The following is a 20,935-nucleotide window of genomic DNA, read 5'->3' as shown; positions in this document are numbered from 1 at the left end:
TCCTTTCTGAAAATAATCAATTTAGAAAGAATTGATTCCTACCATACACTGCACATCAATTTCAAATAGATCCCAGCAGGGAAAAAAAATGGGCCGAACTGCACTGTTTGATGCTGTGCAATTGCAAAGCCATAGGCCATCAATCTGCCAATGCTCTTGCCCCGCCCCTGATTATTGTTTTACACTTTCCATCCTGTCTGATTGGACACTTGGAAGTGTTTATCTGCCATGCAAGAGTATTATGGCCTGTAATTAGTTATCAGTGAATGTTATGTTATGAAAACTGCCATACAGAGCCCTAGATCCATATAGTCATATAGACATAGTCCGACAGTGGATTATTCCCTTCCAGCTCCGATGTGGGACAAGGAGCATAATGGCTGCCGCTAGCGACGGCACTGCCAGATATAATCATGGTGGCATGGTGTTATCCCCTTCAGATCAAAGAGTATGTCTGAAATGTTGATCACTTTCAGCCCCAGGCTGTGCCTTGTAATATACATAATAGAAAAGCTGCTGCCAGATCTGGACCACCACGGTGCCAGGCTACTCCAAACCAAAGTGTTACCTATTCTGACACTTCAGTCCCCTCAAGCACGCTGCTAAGCCACATACAGTGGGATGCGAAAGTTTGGGCAACCTTGTTAATTGTCATGATTTTCCTGTATAAATCGTTGGTTGTTACGATAAAAAATGTCAGTTAAATATATCATATATGAGACACACACAGTGATATTTCAGAAGTGAAATTAAATGTATTGGATTTACAGAAAGTGTGCAATAATTGTTTAAACAAAATTAGGCAGGTGCATAAATTTGGGCACCACAAAAAAGAAATGAAATCAATATTCAGTAGATCCTCCTTTTGCAGAAATTACAGCCCCTAAACGCTTCCTGTAGGTTCCAATGAGAGTCTGGATTCTGGTTGAAGGTAATTTGGACCATCCCTCTTTACAAAACATCTCTAGTTCATTCAGGTTTGATGGCCTCCGAGCATGGACAGCTCTCTTTAACTCACACCACAGATTTTCAATTATATTCAGGTCTGGGGACTGAGATGGCCATTCCAGAACGTTGTACTTGTTCCTCTGCATGAATGCCTTGGTGGATTTTGAGCAGTGTTTAGGGTCGTTGTCTTGTTTAAAGATCCAGCCCTGGCGCAGCTTCAGCTTTATCACTGATTCCTGGACATTGGTCTCCAGAATCTGCTGATACGGAGTGGAATCCATGCATCCCTCAACTTTGACAGAAATCCCAGTCCCTGCACTGGTTACACAGCCCCAAAGCATGATGGAACTACCACCATATTTTACTGTAGGTAGCAGGTGTTTTTCATGGAATGCTGTGTTCTTTTTCCTCCATGCATAACGCCCCTTGTTATGCCCAAAAAACGACATTTTAGTTTCATCAGTCAACAGCACCTTATTCAAAAATTAAGATGGCTTGTCCAAATGTGCTTTAGCATACCTCAAGTGGCTCTGTTTGTGCTGTGGGCGGAGAAAAGGCTTTCTCTGCATCACTCTCACATACAGCATTTTCTTGTGTAAATTGCGCCGAATGGTTGAACGATGCACAGTAAATTATTAAATTATTGCGGGCCACATTCATTTGACGTGATATAGTTACTGTTTTTGTGTAGTCTATTGCTGTCTAAAAACAAATTATCATTAACACAAATTAAAGTGCAATATGGTGTGTTTTTGCCCTGTAGCTTTGTAACGGGGGATCTGTCACAGATCTGGTGAAAAGCATACTGAAGTGTGGACAACGACTGGATGAGGCCATCATCTCTTATATTCTTTATGGAGCCTTACTGGTAAGATGGAAAGCGCAGTACCTCTGCTGCAAGGGGTGGTGGGTGATTGTTTAGTAGGGTTTTTTTCAAAGGAGAGAGGTATATGGATGCTGCCTTATTTATTTCCTTTTAAACAATGGCAGCTGCCTGTCAGTCCAGCTGATCATTCTGGCTGCAGTAGTGTCTGAATCACATACCTAAAACAAGCATGCAGCTAATCCAGTCAGACTTGAATCAGAACATTTGATCTACATGCTTGTTTTTTGTTTTGTTTTTTACTAGTTTTTTTTTGATTCTTTGTTTTTTACCAGTTTTTAAATTACCAGAAGTAGACAGCTGTTTACAGTATCATCCAACATATAATACAAAAGTCTCATATGAAAGAGAGAGAAAATATACAGATTACACGGCCAACCAGCGCCATGGAGGAACGTCTGTACCTGAAAGAAATTCGGATTATAGGGAAGAAAGCAGTTCCTCAGAACGCCGAGACCAATATTACATCTATGGTAAATGCCATAGAAGATTTCAATCTACATCTTAATAAGTAAAATCAATATGCTTAGGTAATGGGAGATAAAACTAATCCTTCAATCAAATGACCAGACGGATGACCATGAAAATAGTGATAGAGGGGGGGACCCAGGGCCCAGAGGGATCATTTCCCTGAGACATACCCCATAAAGATTGTTCCAGTACAATATCTGGGAACATATAGAAAGGTCCTAGTCAGGGGCAAACTTTAGGTACTACAAGCACCCTAGATAATCAGCTGATCAAATACCTTACCTACAGAGGGAAATAAATAAGAGAAGGACAGCAGATTGTAGAAGAAAGAGAGAGAAAATGAATGGAGAGACCTGAAAATGGTGTCCAGACGAGTCGGCACAGAAGCTACCAATGCACAGGAGGAACATAAGTCCCCTCCATGGTGCTGTGCACTTTAGTTTCTTAGTACTCACATCAGGGGAAAACACATATTACTACCAAAGGCCAAGAGCCTAAGCCGTCAAGTGTTTAAACTCATCAGATTCCTCATACTCGTGCCACGGAGCCCAGCTAAACTGTTCATCTCGTTTGTGCAGTTTGGGTCAAGTTTTCCATTAGTTTGATGTGTTGGATCTCCCTAAGCCACTCAACCACAGGGGGAGTCTGCATAGTTTTCCAGTGACGTGCATGCTTGTTCAGGGTCTATGACTAAAAGTAATAGAGGCAAAGGATCAGCAGGACAGCCAGGCAATATGCATTGTTTAAAAGGAAAGAAACCTGTCATCCTCCACATGTCTTTTTCTTCAAGTTTCCTTTAAAGTGTACCTGAGATGTAACGTTATTAAAACAATATACTTACCTGGGGCTTCCTGCAGCCCCATTCAGGCTCATCGGTCCCTCGCAGTCCTCTTCTGCCTCCTGGATTCTCCGCATTTTGGCCCAGTAATGGGGCCAGTTGGAGTAGGTGCGGTCTGTCCTCATGTGCCTCCCCTTCATGCTCCCGCAGCCAGGAATGCTCTATGCCTGCACACTACTGTGGAGGCGCAGAACGCTCCCGGAAACAGGAATGCCATAAGGGGCGTGCACAAGGCTGAGCCAGGCATGCTTACTTTCCCCAACTGTTCAAATTACCAGGAGAAATTTCAGAGGACAGTAAAGGACCGATGAGCCTGAATGGAGCTAGAGAAAGCCCCAGGTATGTATATTTTATTGTTTACTTTACATTTCTGGGCTTGACGACTCATTAAGGGCCGGTTCACACTTGCGGTTCCCTGCCAAACGGACCGGATGACCTGACCGGATCCGGATCGGAACCGTACGGTTCTGATCCGGATCCGGTCAGGTTGCATCAGGTGTTCATCAGGATGCGATCCGGATCCGTTTGGCAAAAGATAGTAGAAACCGAATAAAAATGTTGGGGTCTGGGAGGTCAGCAGAAGGTGGACCTGTGGAATCAGGCCCTCCGCTGTTTAGCACTCACCTCCACCTCCGACATACTGCCAACATCTCCAGCACGTTTAAAGTCACTGCTGCTCCACTCCAAAATGCTTGCCCATGTGTCCCCATCCAAAATCGCCGCTACAATACGCATAGGAAGTGGGGTAGAACATCCGGATTTTTAGCCAGTGTGTTGTACGCTCTCCGGTTCTCATTGGTTTGTATTGGCCGGATGGTGCAGTCCGGCTCCGCTCCGGATATGGCTGCCGGAGGAGCCGGACCAAAAAATAGCGCATGTTGGGTCTTATGCCGGATCCGGTCCGGACGAAAGGGACGCATGTGAACGGACGCATAGGCTTTCATTGCTATGCCGGTCGTCCGTTCCGTCCGTTCTGCATGCGGTCCGGCTCCGGCACGGCGATTCCGGACGGCGACCGCTAATGTGAACCGGGCCTAAGAGCCATCTCCTAGCTCAGGTATATCCCCTATGTATTTATTTGATTGGTTTCTGTGATATTTATGTATTTACTGATTCTATACAAACAGATCTACTCTGTCTGCTAATACTGTACCTGGTTATTTTCATTGTCTTTTAGTTCTCCAGGAGAACCCATCTCTGCATCCTAGAGTATTATTATTATTTATTTTATTTTTAAAGCGCTAAGATATTATAAAGCGCTGGACAAGAAATACATACCATGATACAAAGGATGCCAGACGTAACAAGGTTATACAACATAGGACAAAGCTGTACAAGGCAAACAGGGTACAAGATACATCATCATGTGATTTTGGGATGGTTAGGTAGGCCCAGTAATACAAGTTCATAGGAATGCCAGCTTCTTGGCACCTGGTAGATGTCCCCCTTACGCCTATCACTCTGCACAATGAGCCAACATAAAACTTCATCAATTAGCCCCAAAGGCCCACTGCTGGGGTCACTACTGTAGAAATGTCTCTAGCACCGAGCGCTGCCCACCATTATCCTGGAAACTTATAGTGAGAGGTCTAGAAAGTTACACCAGCTTAAACATGGCTTCCAGTTGCATAAACTTAGTGTTGCCACAAAGTCTGTGAATTAATAGGGCGTCTCTAGGATCACTCACTGATCCTGAAACCAAGGTCGCAAGCCAGTTATACTGGAAAGGGCTGTAGAGTTAGCCCCTGACATATCTCTAAGTGCCCTTGGGGCCTGTAGTCTGACATGTGAGAACCATTGGGCTAAAGAACAATGACATTTACAGAAAATAATGGACAGTGACACGGTGGCCTATTGACTGACTATGTGAGTTTAAAATGTTAGAAGCTTGTCAGACATGTAGGCAGCAGTGAGTGATTCCACATATCAGTAATAGGGATGACCAGAGTTCTGCATGTTTTGTTGCTTCATTCTGAAAAAAAAATGCCAAAAGGTCAGCTATAGTGGACTACCATGCACCAGCGCCATTGACTCCTGCACTCCTTCTCCACTCTTCTCCAATACTGCCTGCACACCATTCTCCACTCTTCTCCATCAACTCCTGCACTCTGTTCTCCACTCTTCTCCATTGCTGCCTGCACACCATTCTCCACTTCACTTCTCCATCAACTCATGCACTGTTATCCACTCTTCTCCTTTACCACCTGCACAGTTTAGATTCAGCAGCAGCAGAGCCTGCTGTTGGAGGAGCGTATTTGAGTTATGTCCACTTACTCTGAGGCAGCTTCTATATCCATCCCTGCCCTTGTCTTTCCATCAACTCAGGAGGTAGTCCCGATTCCTGAGCCTAGTGTGCCTCTTCCAGACCGATTCTCTGGTGATCTCTGCAAATTTAGGACATTCAAGAGTGCACAAATGGCTCTGGCTTACTGTGCAACTGCACTGATGACAGAGGAGGTGCGCGGGCCCCGATTATATTCCGCACAATGGCTTGGACAATTACTTTTCACGGGCCCCGCTTAGCAAGGGGGAACAGCTGAGCACAGATGGAATCCTCAATAGGATCCTGAGGCTTTGTCTCTTTAGGTAATTATCTCTTTATGTACTTTGGCTCGGGTACACTTTAAGTTAGAGCACTGTCACCTGTGCTTCTTTTTTCCCCCTCTGTGTCACTTCTGTTCCTCCTGTGCCTCCTTTGTTCCCCTGTGTCATCTCTGTTCCTCCTATGTCTCTTTTGTTCCCCTGGGTTGCACTGTTACCCCATGTGTTTCTTTTGTTCCCTTCTGTGTCACCTCATGTCCCGCTGTGCGGTTTTGTCCCCTGTGTCACCTCTGTTCCCCCCTATGCCTCCTTTGTCCCCCTCTATTTCTCCTGAGCCTCTTGTGTCCCCCTCTATGTCACATCTGTTCCCCCTGTGTCTCTTTTGTAATCCTCTGTGTCACCTCTGTTCTCACTGTGTCTTTTTTGACCACCTCTGGGTCACCTCATGTCCCCCTGTGCCTTTTTTGCTCCCCCCCCCCTCTGTACCATCTCTTGTCCCATTGAGTTGCGAGTTGTAGCTCACATGTCCCCGATCCAGTGCCATATCTTACTGCTCTCCTGTTGCTTAGTGCCCAGTCACCGTGGTTACTCTTAGCGCGGGTACCTCCATAATGAGCATTCTCCTCTCTTCCTCGCTGCTTCCTCCTAGTGCCAGTGTCTTGTACTGGCACAATCAAAAGCTGGGACTAGGGAGGAGCAGCAAAGGAGATTCAGGGCAACTTGCAACTCAGGGCAGATGGGGGGCCGCAGAGGGTGAGGCTTCAGGCCACCACTTGCTTCACTTGTAGCTAGCATCGGTCCTGCACTAGTGAGTAGATATGGTGCTTTCTCTCTTGCAAGCAGAACTCCAGGCTTGAGCTCTTCCACTGTGAGATCAGAATCAGTTGTCACTTCAATCGGTATCTGCTTTCTTCACGGCCATGGCAGAACTCTATGACGATCTAGGATGTACCCCATCCGCAGAACCAGCTCTGAAATCACTTCGTCAAAGGGAAAGACGGGTGGAGGAGTATGTTTCCGAGTTATTGCTGGAGCGATGATACTCTTTGGAATGAACCTGCTCTTAAAGATCATTTCAGGAAGGGTCTCTCAGAGGGCCATAAGGATGAGTTAACCAGTACAGAGGTTCCAGAAGACCTAAAAGATCTTATGCAATTGGTAATTCAAATCAATTGACGTTTCCAGGAGAGGGCTCGGGAGAGAAGGGGAATATGTCTCCACGACAACTTAATCTGTCCACCTGCTTCCACTACCCCATCTTTTGCCAATGGAACAGAGAGTGAGCCTGAGCTCATGAAGATGGGTGCTGCTAAACTCCAACTGTCTGAGAAGGAATATCCAAGATGATGCAAGGCTAATTTGTCCTTTTTTTTTAGGAGAACCAGGTTTAATAAGGTCACCATCAAGAACCATTATCCACTTCCCTTGGTCCCAGATTTTTTTCAAAGGCTGGGAACAGCAAAGATTTTTCCAAGCTAGATTTGTGGAGGGCCTACAATCTCATCTGCATCAGAGAGAAAGATGTGTGGAAAACCATTTTGAATACAGAGTGATGCCTTTTGGCCTCTGCAATTCTCCACCTACGTTTCAACACTTTGTGAATGAGATCTTCCAAGACTTTCTGGGCGACTTCATGGTGGTCTATCTGGATGATATTTAATTTTTTTCACTGAGACTTTGTGAATATAAAAGTCATGTCAGGAAGGTGCTCGGCTGACTCAGAACCCATGTATTGTACGCTAAAGACAAGAAATGTGAGTTTGAAAAGGAGAAGATTCAGTTCCTTTGATTCTGTATCTCCCCACAGAGGGGCTGGCCATGGATCCCCAAAAGGTGTCAGCAGATTTAGATTGGTCAGGCCCCATGCACAAAAATAGGGTTCAGCGTTTCATTGGCTTTGCCAATTTTTATCAAAAGTTCTGCAAGGGATTCTCATCAATTGTAGTGCCCCTTACTCAGTTTACCAAGAAAGGTCAGCCATTCACATGGACTACGGAGACTCATTTAGCATTTGATAAGCTGAAGAAAGCATTTCTGTGTCAGCTCCAGCTCTTAAGCATGCTGATTCTACTTTGCCCTTTGCCATGGAGGTAGACGCTTACGAAAAAGCTGTTTGGGCAAATCTTTCTCAGCACTCAGTTTCTACTGCATCTCATGGCCTTCTTCTTTCACAAACTCTCGTCGGCAGAAAGGAATTATATAACAGGGATCAAGAATTACTGGCCATTAAAGCCTCTTTAGATGAATGGCTATACTTGCTGGAGCTCAGAATCCAGGGACGATTTTTAGAGACCATAAGAATTTGGAGTATCTTCGTACTGCAAAAAGACTGAGACCCTACCAAGCTAGATGTGTTCTATTCTTTTCCAGTTTCTATTTTCATATCTCCTATCGACCTGGTTCAAAGAACTCCAAACACCATTGCATTATCTAACATGTTTGATTGGGAATCTTTTATCCACCAGGAGAGACCATCCTTTCACTTTGTCCCAAATTTATTAGCCCTTTCCTTATCTGCCAGAAGATCAATCCGGTGGCTTTCAAACTAGAAAAGCTACAAGCATATCTCTGAGTTCCTCCTGTGTTTCATGTGTCTTGTTTCAAGAAGGTGACTCCAAACTGTTTTCATGGTTGTTCTTTGGAACCACCTTCAACAATGCTGGTTGATGGAGAGGAGGAATCTGAAGTTGAGAAGATCTTGGGTTCCAGACGTAAAGCTGGTACTGTTCAATAGAGGGAATTTGGGCCCAAAAAGAATGCATGGATACCGTATAAGGATGTTCAGGCTACAAGACTATTTGGAAGCCTTCATAGAGCGTTTTTTTTGGGAGAAACCAGTTCTAGAAGGGCCCCAAAAGGTTGCCCCTTGGGGTAGGGAACAACGTCATACTTACCGCTACCAGCATCCAACGGGGGATCCACGAGGTCCACAAATACCGTTCCGGCAGAGCTCCAGGAAAGGCGTGGATGCTGTCCTCCATTAATTGCAGTGGCTGTGCATTCTAGGGATAGTTTGCTCTCCCTGATTCCTGGTCGAAGCAGGGGATGGTACTTCAGCACTGGCCCGAAGGCTAGGGTATTTAAACCTTGTCCAAACAATGCACAGTGCTGTTGCATCTTTGAAAGCCGTGGCGCCACACCACCACTAGGGCCTGTCATTCAGTCCTTGTGCACCAGTCCTCTCATTCAGTCCTGTCATGCCAGTCCTGTCATTCTGCCACACCACACCTTTTCTCACGGCAGTCCTAGGGTTCATGACCTGATGGGCACCAGGCAGCAAAGTAGCCCGTCACCGATTGGACAGACCACCATCCCTTGCGTGATGCTCAGTTGAAGACCCGTGCTCCACGCCTTGGGGGTGCCCGTACCAAACACTATTGCTGAGTAGAGATGGCCCGAACAGTTCGCCGGCAAACGGTTCCCAGCGAACTTCCGGGCGTTCGCGATCGCAGAGAACTCCGAACTTTACCAGAAGTTTGGTTCGACCCCATAATGCACCATTAGGGTCAACTTTGACCCTCTACATCACAGTCAGCAGGCACATTGTAGCAAATCAGGCTACTTTCCCTCCTGGAGCCACTGCTCCCCTTATAAAAGGCAGGCATCGCCAGCCATTTTACTCACTCGTGTGCCTGCAGTAAATAGAGAAGGGACAGCTGCTGCTGCAGACTCTCATAGAGAAAGATTAGTTAGGCTCTTGTAGGCTTCTTAGCTTGCTCCTTGCTGATACTTATTGCTAAAATAACACCCCACAACAGCTCTTTTGAGAGCTAATCTTGTTCTTGTGACCTATTTTTTTTCTGTGTGTCCCACTGACACTTGTGTTGCATAGACAGCCTTAATAATTCATACTGTGTGTGTGCCACTGCCAGGCCCAGCACATTCAGTGACTACCTTTATGTGTGTGACAGGTGCACATGGTAATTCCCATTACTGCATACTACTACCTACCTGTTGTTCACAGTGCACCCACCTACCTACGTGAGTTGAGCGCACGCAGTGTCACTGTGCCTGTCCGATACCTGTCTGTGTGTGACAGGTGCACATTGTAATACCCATTACTGCAAATACCTACCTACCTGTTGTTCACACTGCATACTACTACCTACCTGTTGTTCACAGTGCACCCACCTACCTACGTGAGTTGAGCGCACGCAGTGTCACTGTGCCTATCCGATACCTGTCTGTGTGTGACAGGTGCACATTGTAATACCCATCACTGCATATACCTACCTGTTGTGTTCAGTGCACCCACCTCATCACTGCATATACCTACCTGTTGTGTTCAGTGCACCCACCTACCTACGTGAGTGCACACAGTGTGATATATCACTCCGTGCATACCTGTTAACTGCACCTGTGTGACTGCACATTGTATTAGTCAAGTCAGTGCATACCTTTCTCTTTATCCCCCCGATATGGACACAACGGACAAAACATGTAGAGGCAGAGGTAGAGGCAGACCCAGAGGAAGGCCACCCGGCAGGTCTGTGCGAGGTCGTGTTGATGTGATTTCATGCGGCCCTGGCCCAAAGTACAGTGCTGAAAAGAAGGCACGTCCCATCAACTCCCAAGATTGTCAGGATGTGGTTGACTATTTAACACAGAACTCCTCATCTTCCGCAGCCACCAGCGCTACTACAAGCACACATTCGCTGCATTTGACACTTTGTAGGAGTTAATTGGTGGGGAATTAACTGATTCACAGCCATTATTGTTACAACCAGATGAAGGCGCTAAGCAAGTTACACCACCTCATATGTCTGAGTTAGGCGGCGACACTATGGACGTAACGTGTGAGGAAGAGGAGGATGAAGAAGTACCTGCTGTTTGTGCATTTTTGGAGGTGTCTGAGGCAAGCGAAGCAGGGCAGGATGATTATGATCATTAATGATGATTATGATTATGATGATACGGATCCCACATGGGTTCCTAAGAGACAAGATGACCAAGGGGACAGTTCAGAGGGGAGTCAGAGAGGAGTAGGAGGAGACTAGTTCCTGAAAGAAGCAGGGGGAGCTCGTTGTCAGAAACAGCTGGTGGCAGTGTCCGGCGCCATGTATCACCACCTATGTACAGCCAGCCAACATGCCCTTCAACGTCAGCTGCTGATGCCACCCTAGTGCCATCACCCCAGGGGGGCTCAGCGGTTTGGAAATTTTTTAATGTGTCTGCCTCAGATCGGAGCAATGCCATCTGTTCTCTCTGCCTCCAAAAATTGAGCCGTGGAAAGGCCAACACTCATGTAGGGACAAGTGCCTTCCGAAGGCACAGGGAGAAAAGGCACAAACTGCAATGGGAAGAGCACCTGAGCAAAAGCAGCACACAAAAGAAAAGCCACTTTCCTTCTCCTCTTCCTCCTTCAGGTGCAGCATCTTCAGCCACTTTCTCCCTTGTACCTTCGCAGCCACCCTCCTCCACTCTGCGTCTGCCCTTGAGCGGTTCCTGCTCCTCTGCCCACAGCAGCCAGGTGTCCGTGAAGGAAATCTTTGAGTGGAAGAAGCCAATTTCTACCATTCACCCCCTTGCCCGGTGTCTGACAGCTGGCGTGGCGAACTGTTAGCTCGCCAGCTGTTACCATACAAGCTGGTGGATTCTGAGGCCTTCCGTAAATTTGTGGCCATTGGGACACCGCAGTGGAAGATACCAGGCTGCAATTATTTCTCTAAAAAGGCAATACCCAAACTGTACCGTAAAGTGGAGAGGCAGGTGGTGTCATCTCACAACGTTGGGTCAATGTCCACCTGACCACGAATGCCTGGTCTGCCAAGCACTAAGTCGCTCCCCACACAGCATCTCTGCCCGCAGGCCGCTTGACTGCCTTCTCCGCCACCACCAACAGGGTCCAGGACTCCAGGCGGATTCCTGAATTTTTAAGGCCGCTGCAATAATAATTGGTGCGTGTACATGCCTGCCTAATTTTTCTGCCTGCAGTGCAGCTGCAACAACAAAACAAAAGGCATGTACATGTGCCCATTCCCCCTTCGTGATCATTACCTTGCCGCGGTGAAGGGGCTTGCGTATCACAATGAAGCAATGACCGCCGGCTATATGAGTGTCTTGGGGGGGGGGGGGGAGGGGTGGCACACCAAAGATAATAAGGTCGTTGTTTCATTGTGGACAGACCAAATTTGATCAGCTGGACAGTCACTGTTGTTCTATCATTGAGCTACCACAGCCCGGCGACCATATGGGCTTGAAAACAGCACGGCCGTCACTACACAAACAGCTGTCTGCGGTGCGTTACACAGTGAGTTTGGTGTGTCAGTGTGAAACAGTACTCTAATTACACTCCCTGATTGATGTATACACATGCAAGATGTTTTAATGCACTTTAGGCCTACAATTTAGCATTCAATGTGATTTCTGCCCTTAACCTCTTGAGGACCCACCCTTTACCCCCCCCCTTAAGGACCAGCGCTGTTTTAGCTGATCTGTGCTGGGTGGGCTCTACAGCCCCCAGCACAGATCAGGGTGCAGGCAGAGCGACCAGATCGCCCCCCCTTTTTTCCCCACTAGGGGGTTGATGTGCTGGGGGGGTCTGATCGCTCCTGCCTGATGGGTGTTGCGGGGGGGAGGGCACCTCAAAGCCCCCCTCCGCGGCGAGATTCCCCTCCTCCCTGTCCCCCTTGGTGATCTGGGCTGCACAGGACGCTATCCGTCCTGTGCAGCCAGTGACAGGCTGTCCCCTGTCACATGGCGGCGATCCCCGGCCGCTGATTGGCCGGGGATCGCCGATCTGCCTTACGGCGCTGCTGCGCAGCAGCGCCGTACAATGTAAACAAAGCTGATTATTTCTGCTTGTGTTTACATTTAGCCTGCGAGCCGCGATCGGCGGCCCGCAGGCTATTCACGGAGCCCCCCGCCGTGAATTGACAGGAAGCAGCCGCTCGCGCAAGCGGCTGCTTCCTGATTAATTAGCCTGCAGCCGGCGACGCAGAACTGCGTCGCTGGTCCTGCAGCTGCCACTTTGCCGACGTGCGGTATGAGTGCGCGGTCGGCAAGTGGTTAAAACGGTACTTTGCGTCAAATCCAGAATTTTCCCCGGGACTTTTGGCGTCTATTACACTCCGCCATGCCCCCCTCCAGGTGTTAGACCCCTTGAAACATCTTTTCCATCAATTTTCTGGCCAGCATAAATTTTTCTAGTTTTCAAAGTTCGCCTCCCCATTGAAGTCTATTGCGGTTCGCGAAAGTTCGCGCGAACCGAAAATTGGCGGTTCAGGCCATTTCTATTGCCGAGATTAACCCTGATGCCCCTAAGGTAAGAAGAATGTGGAGGCTAACATACCAGTTGCCTGGCTATCCTGCTGATCCTTTTCTTCTAATATTTTTAGCCATAGACTCTGACAAGCATGCAGATCAGATGTTTCTGACTGGATTTGCTACATGCTTGTTTCAGGTGGGTGATTCAGACACTACTGATGCATTAATAGATCAGCAGGACAGCCAGGCAACTGGTACTCTTTAGCTGTCTTGCTGATCTTTCATGCATCACTAGTATCTAAATCACCCACCTAAAATAAGCATGTTGCAAATCCAGTCAAACGTCTGTCAGAAACAACTGATCTAGATGCTTGTTCAGCTTTTATGGCTAAAAATATTAGAGGCAGAGGATCAGCAGGACAGCCAGGTAACTTGCATTGTTTAAAAGGAAGTAAATATGACAGCCTCCATACTACTCTCACTTCAGGTTTCCTTTAAGTCCCAGCAGGATGAGCATGGCTAATTTTGTTTGTACTGTGACCCCACAGGCACAAGCTCAATCTCCCATCTGTGGCCTGCTGCTAATTGCTTATCATGTAATTGCTGACCAAGACGTGTTTTGTAATTCGTCTTTAGCTGGCACGACCCCCGCTAGCCCCGGCTGCAAGATGCCCACTGCGATGGCAGCGAGGTTACGCCAGCCCTTTATAGGGCCGGACAGATGTTCCTGCTTCCTAAAACGTAAACTTACCATTAGCATCCTAATAGCAGAGTCATTATTTTGAAACAGGGGAGTAATTATTCTATATTTTTCTTCTCCCCTCCCATGTCTAGGGTCTCCAGCACTTGCACAACAACAGGATCATTCATCGTGACGTGAAAGGGAACAATATACTTCTGACAACAGAAGGAGGAGTCAAGCTGGTTGACTTTGGTAATTGCTGCTTTTGCCACTTACTGGTTTCCTGTGAGCTTTACGCCATCCTACCAATTTGCCGTCTATTTGAGTGTTGGAGACGCGCCACAGGTTTTAGCGATAATGTTCAGCGGGAAGCATTGGATACTTGGCGTTTAACAGATGGGGCTCCCTCTGAGTTCCTGTCACATAATCTGTTTTGGGTGGCTGAAAACGATCTACTTGTAGGCTGTTAAAAAAAAAAAGCAAAACAAAACACAAAAAAGCCACAAGCAAGCCTTTGATGCAGCAACTCGCTAGCAATCTGCTCGCCTCTCTTCCTGGGCTGTCGTGCTTTCATTTCCATTCAATATTTCCATCTTTTGCATATGAAAAGGAAATGAGTCATTTTCCGCAAATGGTGTTAATAGCCCGAAGCTGAGCTGTTCCCCCCTGAGCAGGAGATGAAGTGGTCCTGTGGGTCCACAAACCAGCGGATCTATTTAATTTGTGATTATTGCGGTTGATGTAAGCCTGACTGAAATGAAAGCATAAACAAAAGGAGATGGAGAGCAAGAGGCTGCCCGATTTACACATATTATTCCAAACTGCATGCCAGAACAGAAATGGGCTGAGTTAATAAGGTAAAGGGCAGATATCATCACCAACGTGAAATAACTCAACCCAGCCAATCAACAACCCAGACATAAACAGAAAAAAATGACAGTATTATTATTTAGTAATTATATAGCACCAACATCTTCCACAGTGCTGTACAGAGTATATTGTATTGTCACTTAATGGTCCCTCAGAGCAGAGGCATACATTTTAAAATGGTGGGCGCTAATTTCGGCGTGGGTGTAAATGAAAACCCCCAATAAGGGAGCTTTTTATAGTAGTAGCACAATATCGGTAAATTTACAGATATTGTACAACTTAATTGATATAGTGAAATGTTGTTAATATTTGCCAATATTTCACTATGACCTACCCTCTCCCTACTCTCACACAGAACCCTCCCCTGGTGGGCAACGAATAACTCATCCAGCCCCCACACCCCCGGCCAACTAATAACCCTAGTGCCTAATGTATTTCCTGGTCCTCCCCCTTCTGGTTGCTCTGTACTGAGCTGAGTCAAATGCTGGGCATACACGGGTCGTTTTTGCGGCTCGATTAGCCGCCGCGCCCCCGCTTGTCCCCGTGCACGCTTGGATCGATTCCCGCTCGTCCCCGCGGGCGCTTCCTTATCTTCCATTTGTTTTCCGCTATTGTCCGCCCGCGGGGATTAAGTGCGGAATCGATCCTCTGGGTCATTGGACACGTCGGATATTCTCAATCGAGCCATCAGCGGCTCGATTGATAAAAAAAAACGACCCGTGAATGCCCAGCATTAAGGCCACCATGATACACCTTATTATTCCCTATTCACTCTTGGCCAGCCCCCCCCACCCCACACACACACACACACACACACACACACACACACACACACACACACACACACACACACACACACACAGCAAAGTATGGCCTGTGTAATAATCTTTATCTCATTCCTCCACCCCATATCAAGGGTATACAGTGTGGTAGGTACTGCTCCCTCACACTCCTCACCCCCCCCCCCCCCCCCATATAGCAAAGTGTGGCCAGTATAGCAATCCCCATCTCCTCTCTCTTCCCATAGCAAGTGTGTCTAGTGTACAGTGTTCTCCCCAGGCTCTTTTAGCTGAGTGCTCCACCCGGCTAGTTTTGATGACCACCCGGCTGTCTTCGGCTCACCTCCTCCTATGCTCTAAGCATAGTTGCTCACAGCGCGTTGGCCCTGCATTCTCTCATCTCGCCCCACCTGGTTACATTTTCATGCCACCCGGCTGGAAAAAAATTCTGGGAAGAACACTGAGTGTGGTACTGCTTGCTCCCTCACCCCTCATAGCGAGCATGGCCAGAACTCCACCCTGTATAGCAAAGTGTGGCCAACATAACTATCCCTAGCCTTAACTCTTCTCTGCCCCTATAGTAAATGTGTCCAGTATAACTTCTCCCCAACAAAAGTCTTTCTCAACAAATGTCAGTAACAAGAAACATTACTACAAAAAAACATTATAAGTTTTGTTTATCCTGGTAAAGTTGCAGGTTCCTGGGGTAAGAGAAGGGTTACTTTGAGTTTCCGCACGGGATGACACCAACCCAAATGATGCCTCTGTCTTCCCTTATAGTGCCCCTAGCAATAGGACCTCTATTATAGTGTCCTGTCGTAATGCCTGCAGCTATAGTGCACACACACTTTATAGTGCCTCCAGTTATACTGCTCTCTTATAATGCGTTCGGGTGATAAGACCGCCGGGCGGATCGCTGGTAACCAGTCTTATCACCCGAACGATGGTCTGTACACACGTCGGATTTGACGCGGAAACGTCCGAACGACGGAACATTCAAACGACGGGTCGTTCGCTAAAATCCGACGTGTGTATGGGCCTTTACCCACATGATCAGCAGAATCAATATCTTGTAAGTGGGAGCCAATATCTGCAAACCACAGGCTCTGTGCATGCTGCTTGTGTCTCAGCATGGCATGCAGTATATACATTTTGTATAAGAAAACTACCAGTGTTTCCCCCCAAAATAAGACGTCCTTTGAAAATAAGCTCTAGCACATCTTTTGGAGCAAAAATGAATATTTTTAGGAAAACACATTTATAGTTCCCTCTTGTAGTGACTTCATTTTGTGCCGCCCCCATAATAATAATCCTTACAATGGCCCACAATTATTATATCTCTCCACGTAGGGCTACCAGTTATAATGTCTCCTTATAATTTTGCCTGTTATAGTGTCTCCATTTATAGCTGCCTCACTGATAGTGCTGCCAGTTAGGCAGCTATATAGTAACTCTAGCTACGCTATCCTCTTATATTGTAGCTTATAATATTGTACTCCGTTCTAGTGCTACTTTAGAGTGCAGACTGTGACCAATCATAGTGCCCTCGCTTATTGCTCTCCTTATAATGCCCCCAGTTAGAATGAGAGCCCAAATCAAAACTGCATTATTTATTTCAGCAGAGTTTAGAGAAGGTCTGTGTGAATGTTCTCTTTTCGATCGCATCCCCTCCTCCCCCCTTCCACCTGACAGCCAAAGCAGATAAGAGACCTGATGATTTCTAAATGGACAAGACTACAAATGGTGTCAGGTGGCAAGACAGAGGATGCCAATACAGCAATCTAATAATAATAATAATACCACTTAGTCTAATTTCAGTCTGGCCACATGGAAATGCAAACTGCGTTATGTTTGTGACTGTTAGGCGGTGAGGTACAGATGCTGTTGACCGCCCCACTGCGATACGGACCACCCAAGTGCAGAGTCTAAGTGACCACGGGTCTTCACCCACGACCCCTTGAGGGGGAAGCAGGACCACAATCCTTTGAGGAGAGAGTGGTTACTTCGCTGCCTAGTGCCCACCAGGTTGCGCTTGAAATGATCCCACAGAGGGTTGGAGAACAGTTGACGTCTCGTTGAGGAGAGCCAGTAACAGATGCTCAGGGTCGTGGACAGGCCGAGGGTCAGGACAGGCAGAGATCTGGAAGGTCAAGGACAAGCCGAGATCAGGGCAGGCTGCGATCAGACGTAATCAGGAAACAAGCCAAAGGTCAGGACGGGCAGCGATCAGGAGTAGTCAGGAACAAGCCAAGGTCAATACCGGAATAACAATCAGAATAAACTCAGAATACAAGGCACAACGCTGTAAGAACTAACAGCACTGCTCCAAGGGCACAGCTGTTTAAATAGATGATTTTGGCGCCAATAATTACGCCTGCGCATGCGCGCAGCGCACCGTGCGGTGCACGCATGCACGCACACCGCGATGCGCACGCGCGTGACCCTTTGTGCGCATGCGCATGACCTTGCGTGCTGCGCGCGCAATGCCGTGCGCGCCAGACCACCAGACCACCATTAATCCTGAAAAAGGAACTCTTTTCAAACAACCGTGGACACGAACCACAAAGTTCTGTCCCAAGTGGGAATAAATGCCGGTTCCTTCGTAGATCTAATGAAACAGTACCTCACTGGAGTATGCTGACACTATACCCCAGGTGTGGAAGACCCTCCTAGCCTCACTCCGGTCAATCGCGGGGCCTGAGGAAATCCCTCGGATGCAGCGCGGATCAATGCTCGCGCGAAGGTAATGAGAGCGTCTTCCTCTCCGTCCATAGGATGTGACGTCACCCGCTGCGTTCCAGTAGCTGCTCAGGCTAGTGTCGGCTGTTTCCTGAGTACGGAGACACAGAGGGGACAACCCAATAGTGCAGACTGCGCCCACAATTGGTTAGCTGCGCAAAAATGAATGCACTTACGGACAATTTCTTGGTTTATTGCATGTAACAATGTGTATCCCGATCCGGATTTCGGCCCTTACGCCTTCATCAGGGGATACATTATACACATTACAAAGAGCTTATATAGGTAAACATCATTGGTTAATTGCACAGGCCCTCCCCCCTCCATCCCGTATGGTTGCCGACACTACAGGAGGAAGGGAGGGACACATACATCTTAAATACAAAATCAATACATAAAAGATACTAATTAATACATAAGGATTAAAAATCAGTTATAGAACCAGCTATATCCTGAAAATAAAATAATAATAAAAATATAGATGGAAGTATGTATAAAGTATAAAATAGTGAGCTTATTCATCTTTAATGAAACAGTTTAGATCTATATGAGCATTTAAACCCCCAGGTTTAAGTGTATCTAACTGATAAATCCACCGTGTTTCTAACTGTGACAGGATTTTTATAGTGTTACCACCCCTCCAGTGCGGTTTAACACTATCAACACTATCAATGGCAAAACATTTTATGCCATCTGGAGATCTCCCATGGCACTGAGAAAAGTGCTCAGGGATACTATGTTTTTTGTCATCTGGATGTCGAATGTTATAAATATGTTCAGAGAATCGTTTCTTTGTGGTTCAGAATAAACTCAGGATACAAGGCACAACGCTGTAAGAACTAACAGCACTGCTCCAAGGGCACAGCTGTTTAAATAGATGATTTTGGCGCCAATAATTCCGCCTGCGCATGCGCGCAGCGCACCGTGCGGTGCACGCATGCACGCACACCGCGATGCGCACGCGCGTGACCCTTTGTGCGCATGCGCGTGACCTTGCGTGCTGCGCGCGCAATGCCGTGCGCGCCAGACCACCAGAGGCAACAATAAAACTTAATGCACCCGCGCGCGCGTAACAACACGCCCGCGGGAACACCGGACAGAGCCAGGACGGTAAGTATGACATTGCCCCCCCCCCCCCCCCTACAGGCGACCTCCGGGTGCCTCTTGGAACTGGCTTTTCAGGGAACCTGGAATGGAACATCTTAATTAATCTAGGTGCGTGCACATTACTGGAGGGTTCCCATGAATTTTCTTCTACTCCAAACCCCTTCCACTTTACCAAGTACTGAAGAGAACCACCCCTTCGCCTACAGTCCAGAATTCTCTCAACCTCAAATTCTTCATGGCCATCTAGTAGCACAGGAGGCGGGGGGGGGGGGGGGGGAAACAGACCGGCTAAACTTATCAGGAACACACTTCTTGAGGCAAGAGATATGGAAGACAGGATGGACCTTCATGAAACTTGGGAGGGTCAGTCTAAAAGTCACAGGATTAACTACTTTCTCGATGATGAATGGCCCGATGAACTTAGGTCCCAGCTTCTTTGAAGGACAATGGAGATGAAGATTGTTAGTAGAAAGCCAGACTGAGTCCCCTGGAGAAAAGTCAGGACTCCCCCTGCGTTTTTTATCTGCCCAGAACTTTGCCTTTTCTTGCGACTTTAACAGGATAGATTGTAATTTCTTGAAATTTTCCGTGAGCAATGTGAGTCTATCTTGTACAGTAGGAACAGAGGAATCGGCATAGGAGTCAGGTAGGTAAGCAGGGTGAAAGGCATAATTGGCAAAAAACGGAGAAGTCCTTGTAGCTGAATGGAAAGAATTATTGTAGGCAAACTCTGCGGTAGGAAGAAGTGTGGACCAATCATCTTGAGATACAGAGGAGAAGCAACGCAAGTACTGTTCAAGAGTCTGATTAGTCCTCTCGGTCTGGCCGTTGGTCTGAGGATGATGACCAGACGAGAGGCAGGAATTAATTCCTAGCAGTCTGCAAAGTTCCTTCCAGAATTTAGAGGTGAATCGTGTTCCTCTGTCAGAGATGATTTCAGAAGGAAGGCCATGAAGACGAACAATCTCCTTTAAGAACACTTGTGCCGTAGTTGCTGCGGAAGGAGTGCCTTTCATGGGCAAGAAGTGGGCCATCTTTGTAAAGCGATCTATGACCACAAAAATAGTAGTAAACCCTTCAGAGGGAGGAAGTTCGACAATAAAGTCCATAGAAATCTTGTCCCAAGGTCGTTCAGGCACCGGTAAAGGGTTCAGAAGACCCCAAGGCTTAGATCTAGAACTTTTTGATCTGGCACATACTGCACAAGATAGGACAAATTGATTACAGTCTTTGGACATCTCCGGCCACCAGAAGTTCCTCTGAAGGAGCGCCAATGTCTTGGTGGTACCAAAGTGGCCTGCCAACTTGCTCTCATGGCCGTTTGCTAGAACTGTCAGACGAAGATCAGGGGGAACAAACTTTATCTTGAAAAAGAAGAAGACCGTCACTCCAGACAAGGTTAGCTGGAACTTCCTGTGCAGGGATTACAGCGGTGGCTTGTTTAATTTGAATCAACATATCAGATTGCAGCAGCAGAAAATGATTCTTCGAAAGGATGGTATCAGGCTCCGCATGGGGTACGGAATCTTCGTGAAACATGCGGGATAATGCATCCGCCTTACAATTCTTAGACCCAGGACGGAAGGTGAGATGGAAATTAAATCTTAAAAAGAACAGGGCCCAGCGAGCTTGACGAGGCTTCAGTCTTTGAGCAGAACGTAAATACTCTAGATTCTTGTGGTCAGTGAAAATAATAATTGGATGCATAGCCCCTTCCAACAAGTAGCGCCACTCTTCAAGGGCTGCCTTTATGGCCAGAAGTTCTCTGTCTGCTACGTTGTAGTTTCTTTCAGCGGAACTCAGCTTTCTGGAAAAAAAAAGCTACTGGATGTAGAAGGGCTTTGGGACCAAAGCGTTGGGAAAGAATGGCC

The 20,935-nt window shown here is 47.1% G+C and overlaps 1 protein-coding gene across 7 annotated transcripts in view; it reads left to right on the top strand.

The window, feature by feature from the left end:
• The window catches only part of MYO3B (myosin IIIB), a 394,939-nt gene that overhangs the window by 61,246 nt on the left and 312,758 nt on the right, over positions 1-20,935 (top strand). For 6 of the 7 annotated variants that reach the window (XM_068245545.1, XM_068245547.1, XM_068245546.1 and 3 more), the window contains 2 exons: positions 1,712-1,816; positions 13,722-13,821. In XM_068245545.1, coding sequence (XP_068101646.1) covers positions 1,712-1,816; positions 13,722-13,821 — 205 coding nt within the window. Of the gene's footprint in view, positions 1-1,711; positions 1,817-13,721; positions 13,822-20,935 lie in introns of those variants that run through there. The other variant, XM_068245554.1, reaches the window with a different exon arrangement.

The sequence above is a fragment of the Hyperolius riggenbachi genome, chromosome 7 (genome assembly GCF_040937935.1).
Source record: "Hyperolius riggenbachi isolate aHypRig1 chromosome 7, aHypRig1.pri, whole genome shotgun sequence".
NCBI classification, from domain to species: domain Eukaryota; kingdom Metazoa; phylum Chordata; class Amphibia; order Anura; family Hyperoliidae; genus Hyperolius; species Hyperolius riggenbachi.
Note: the sequence above shows the minus strand (reverse complement) of the source record. Positions and strands in the feature narration are given on the sequence as shown.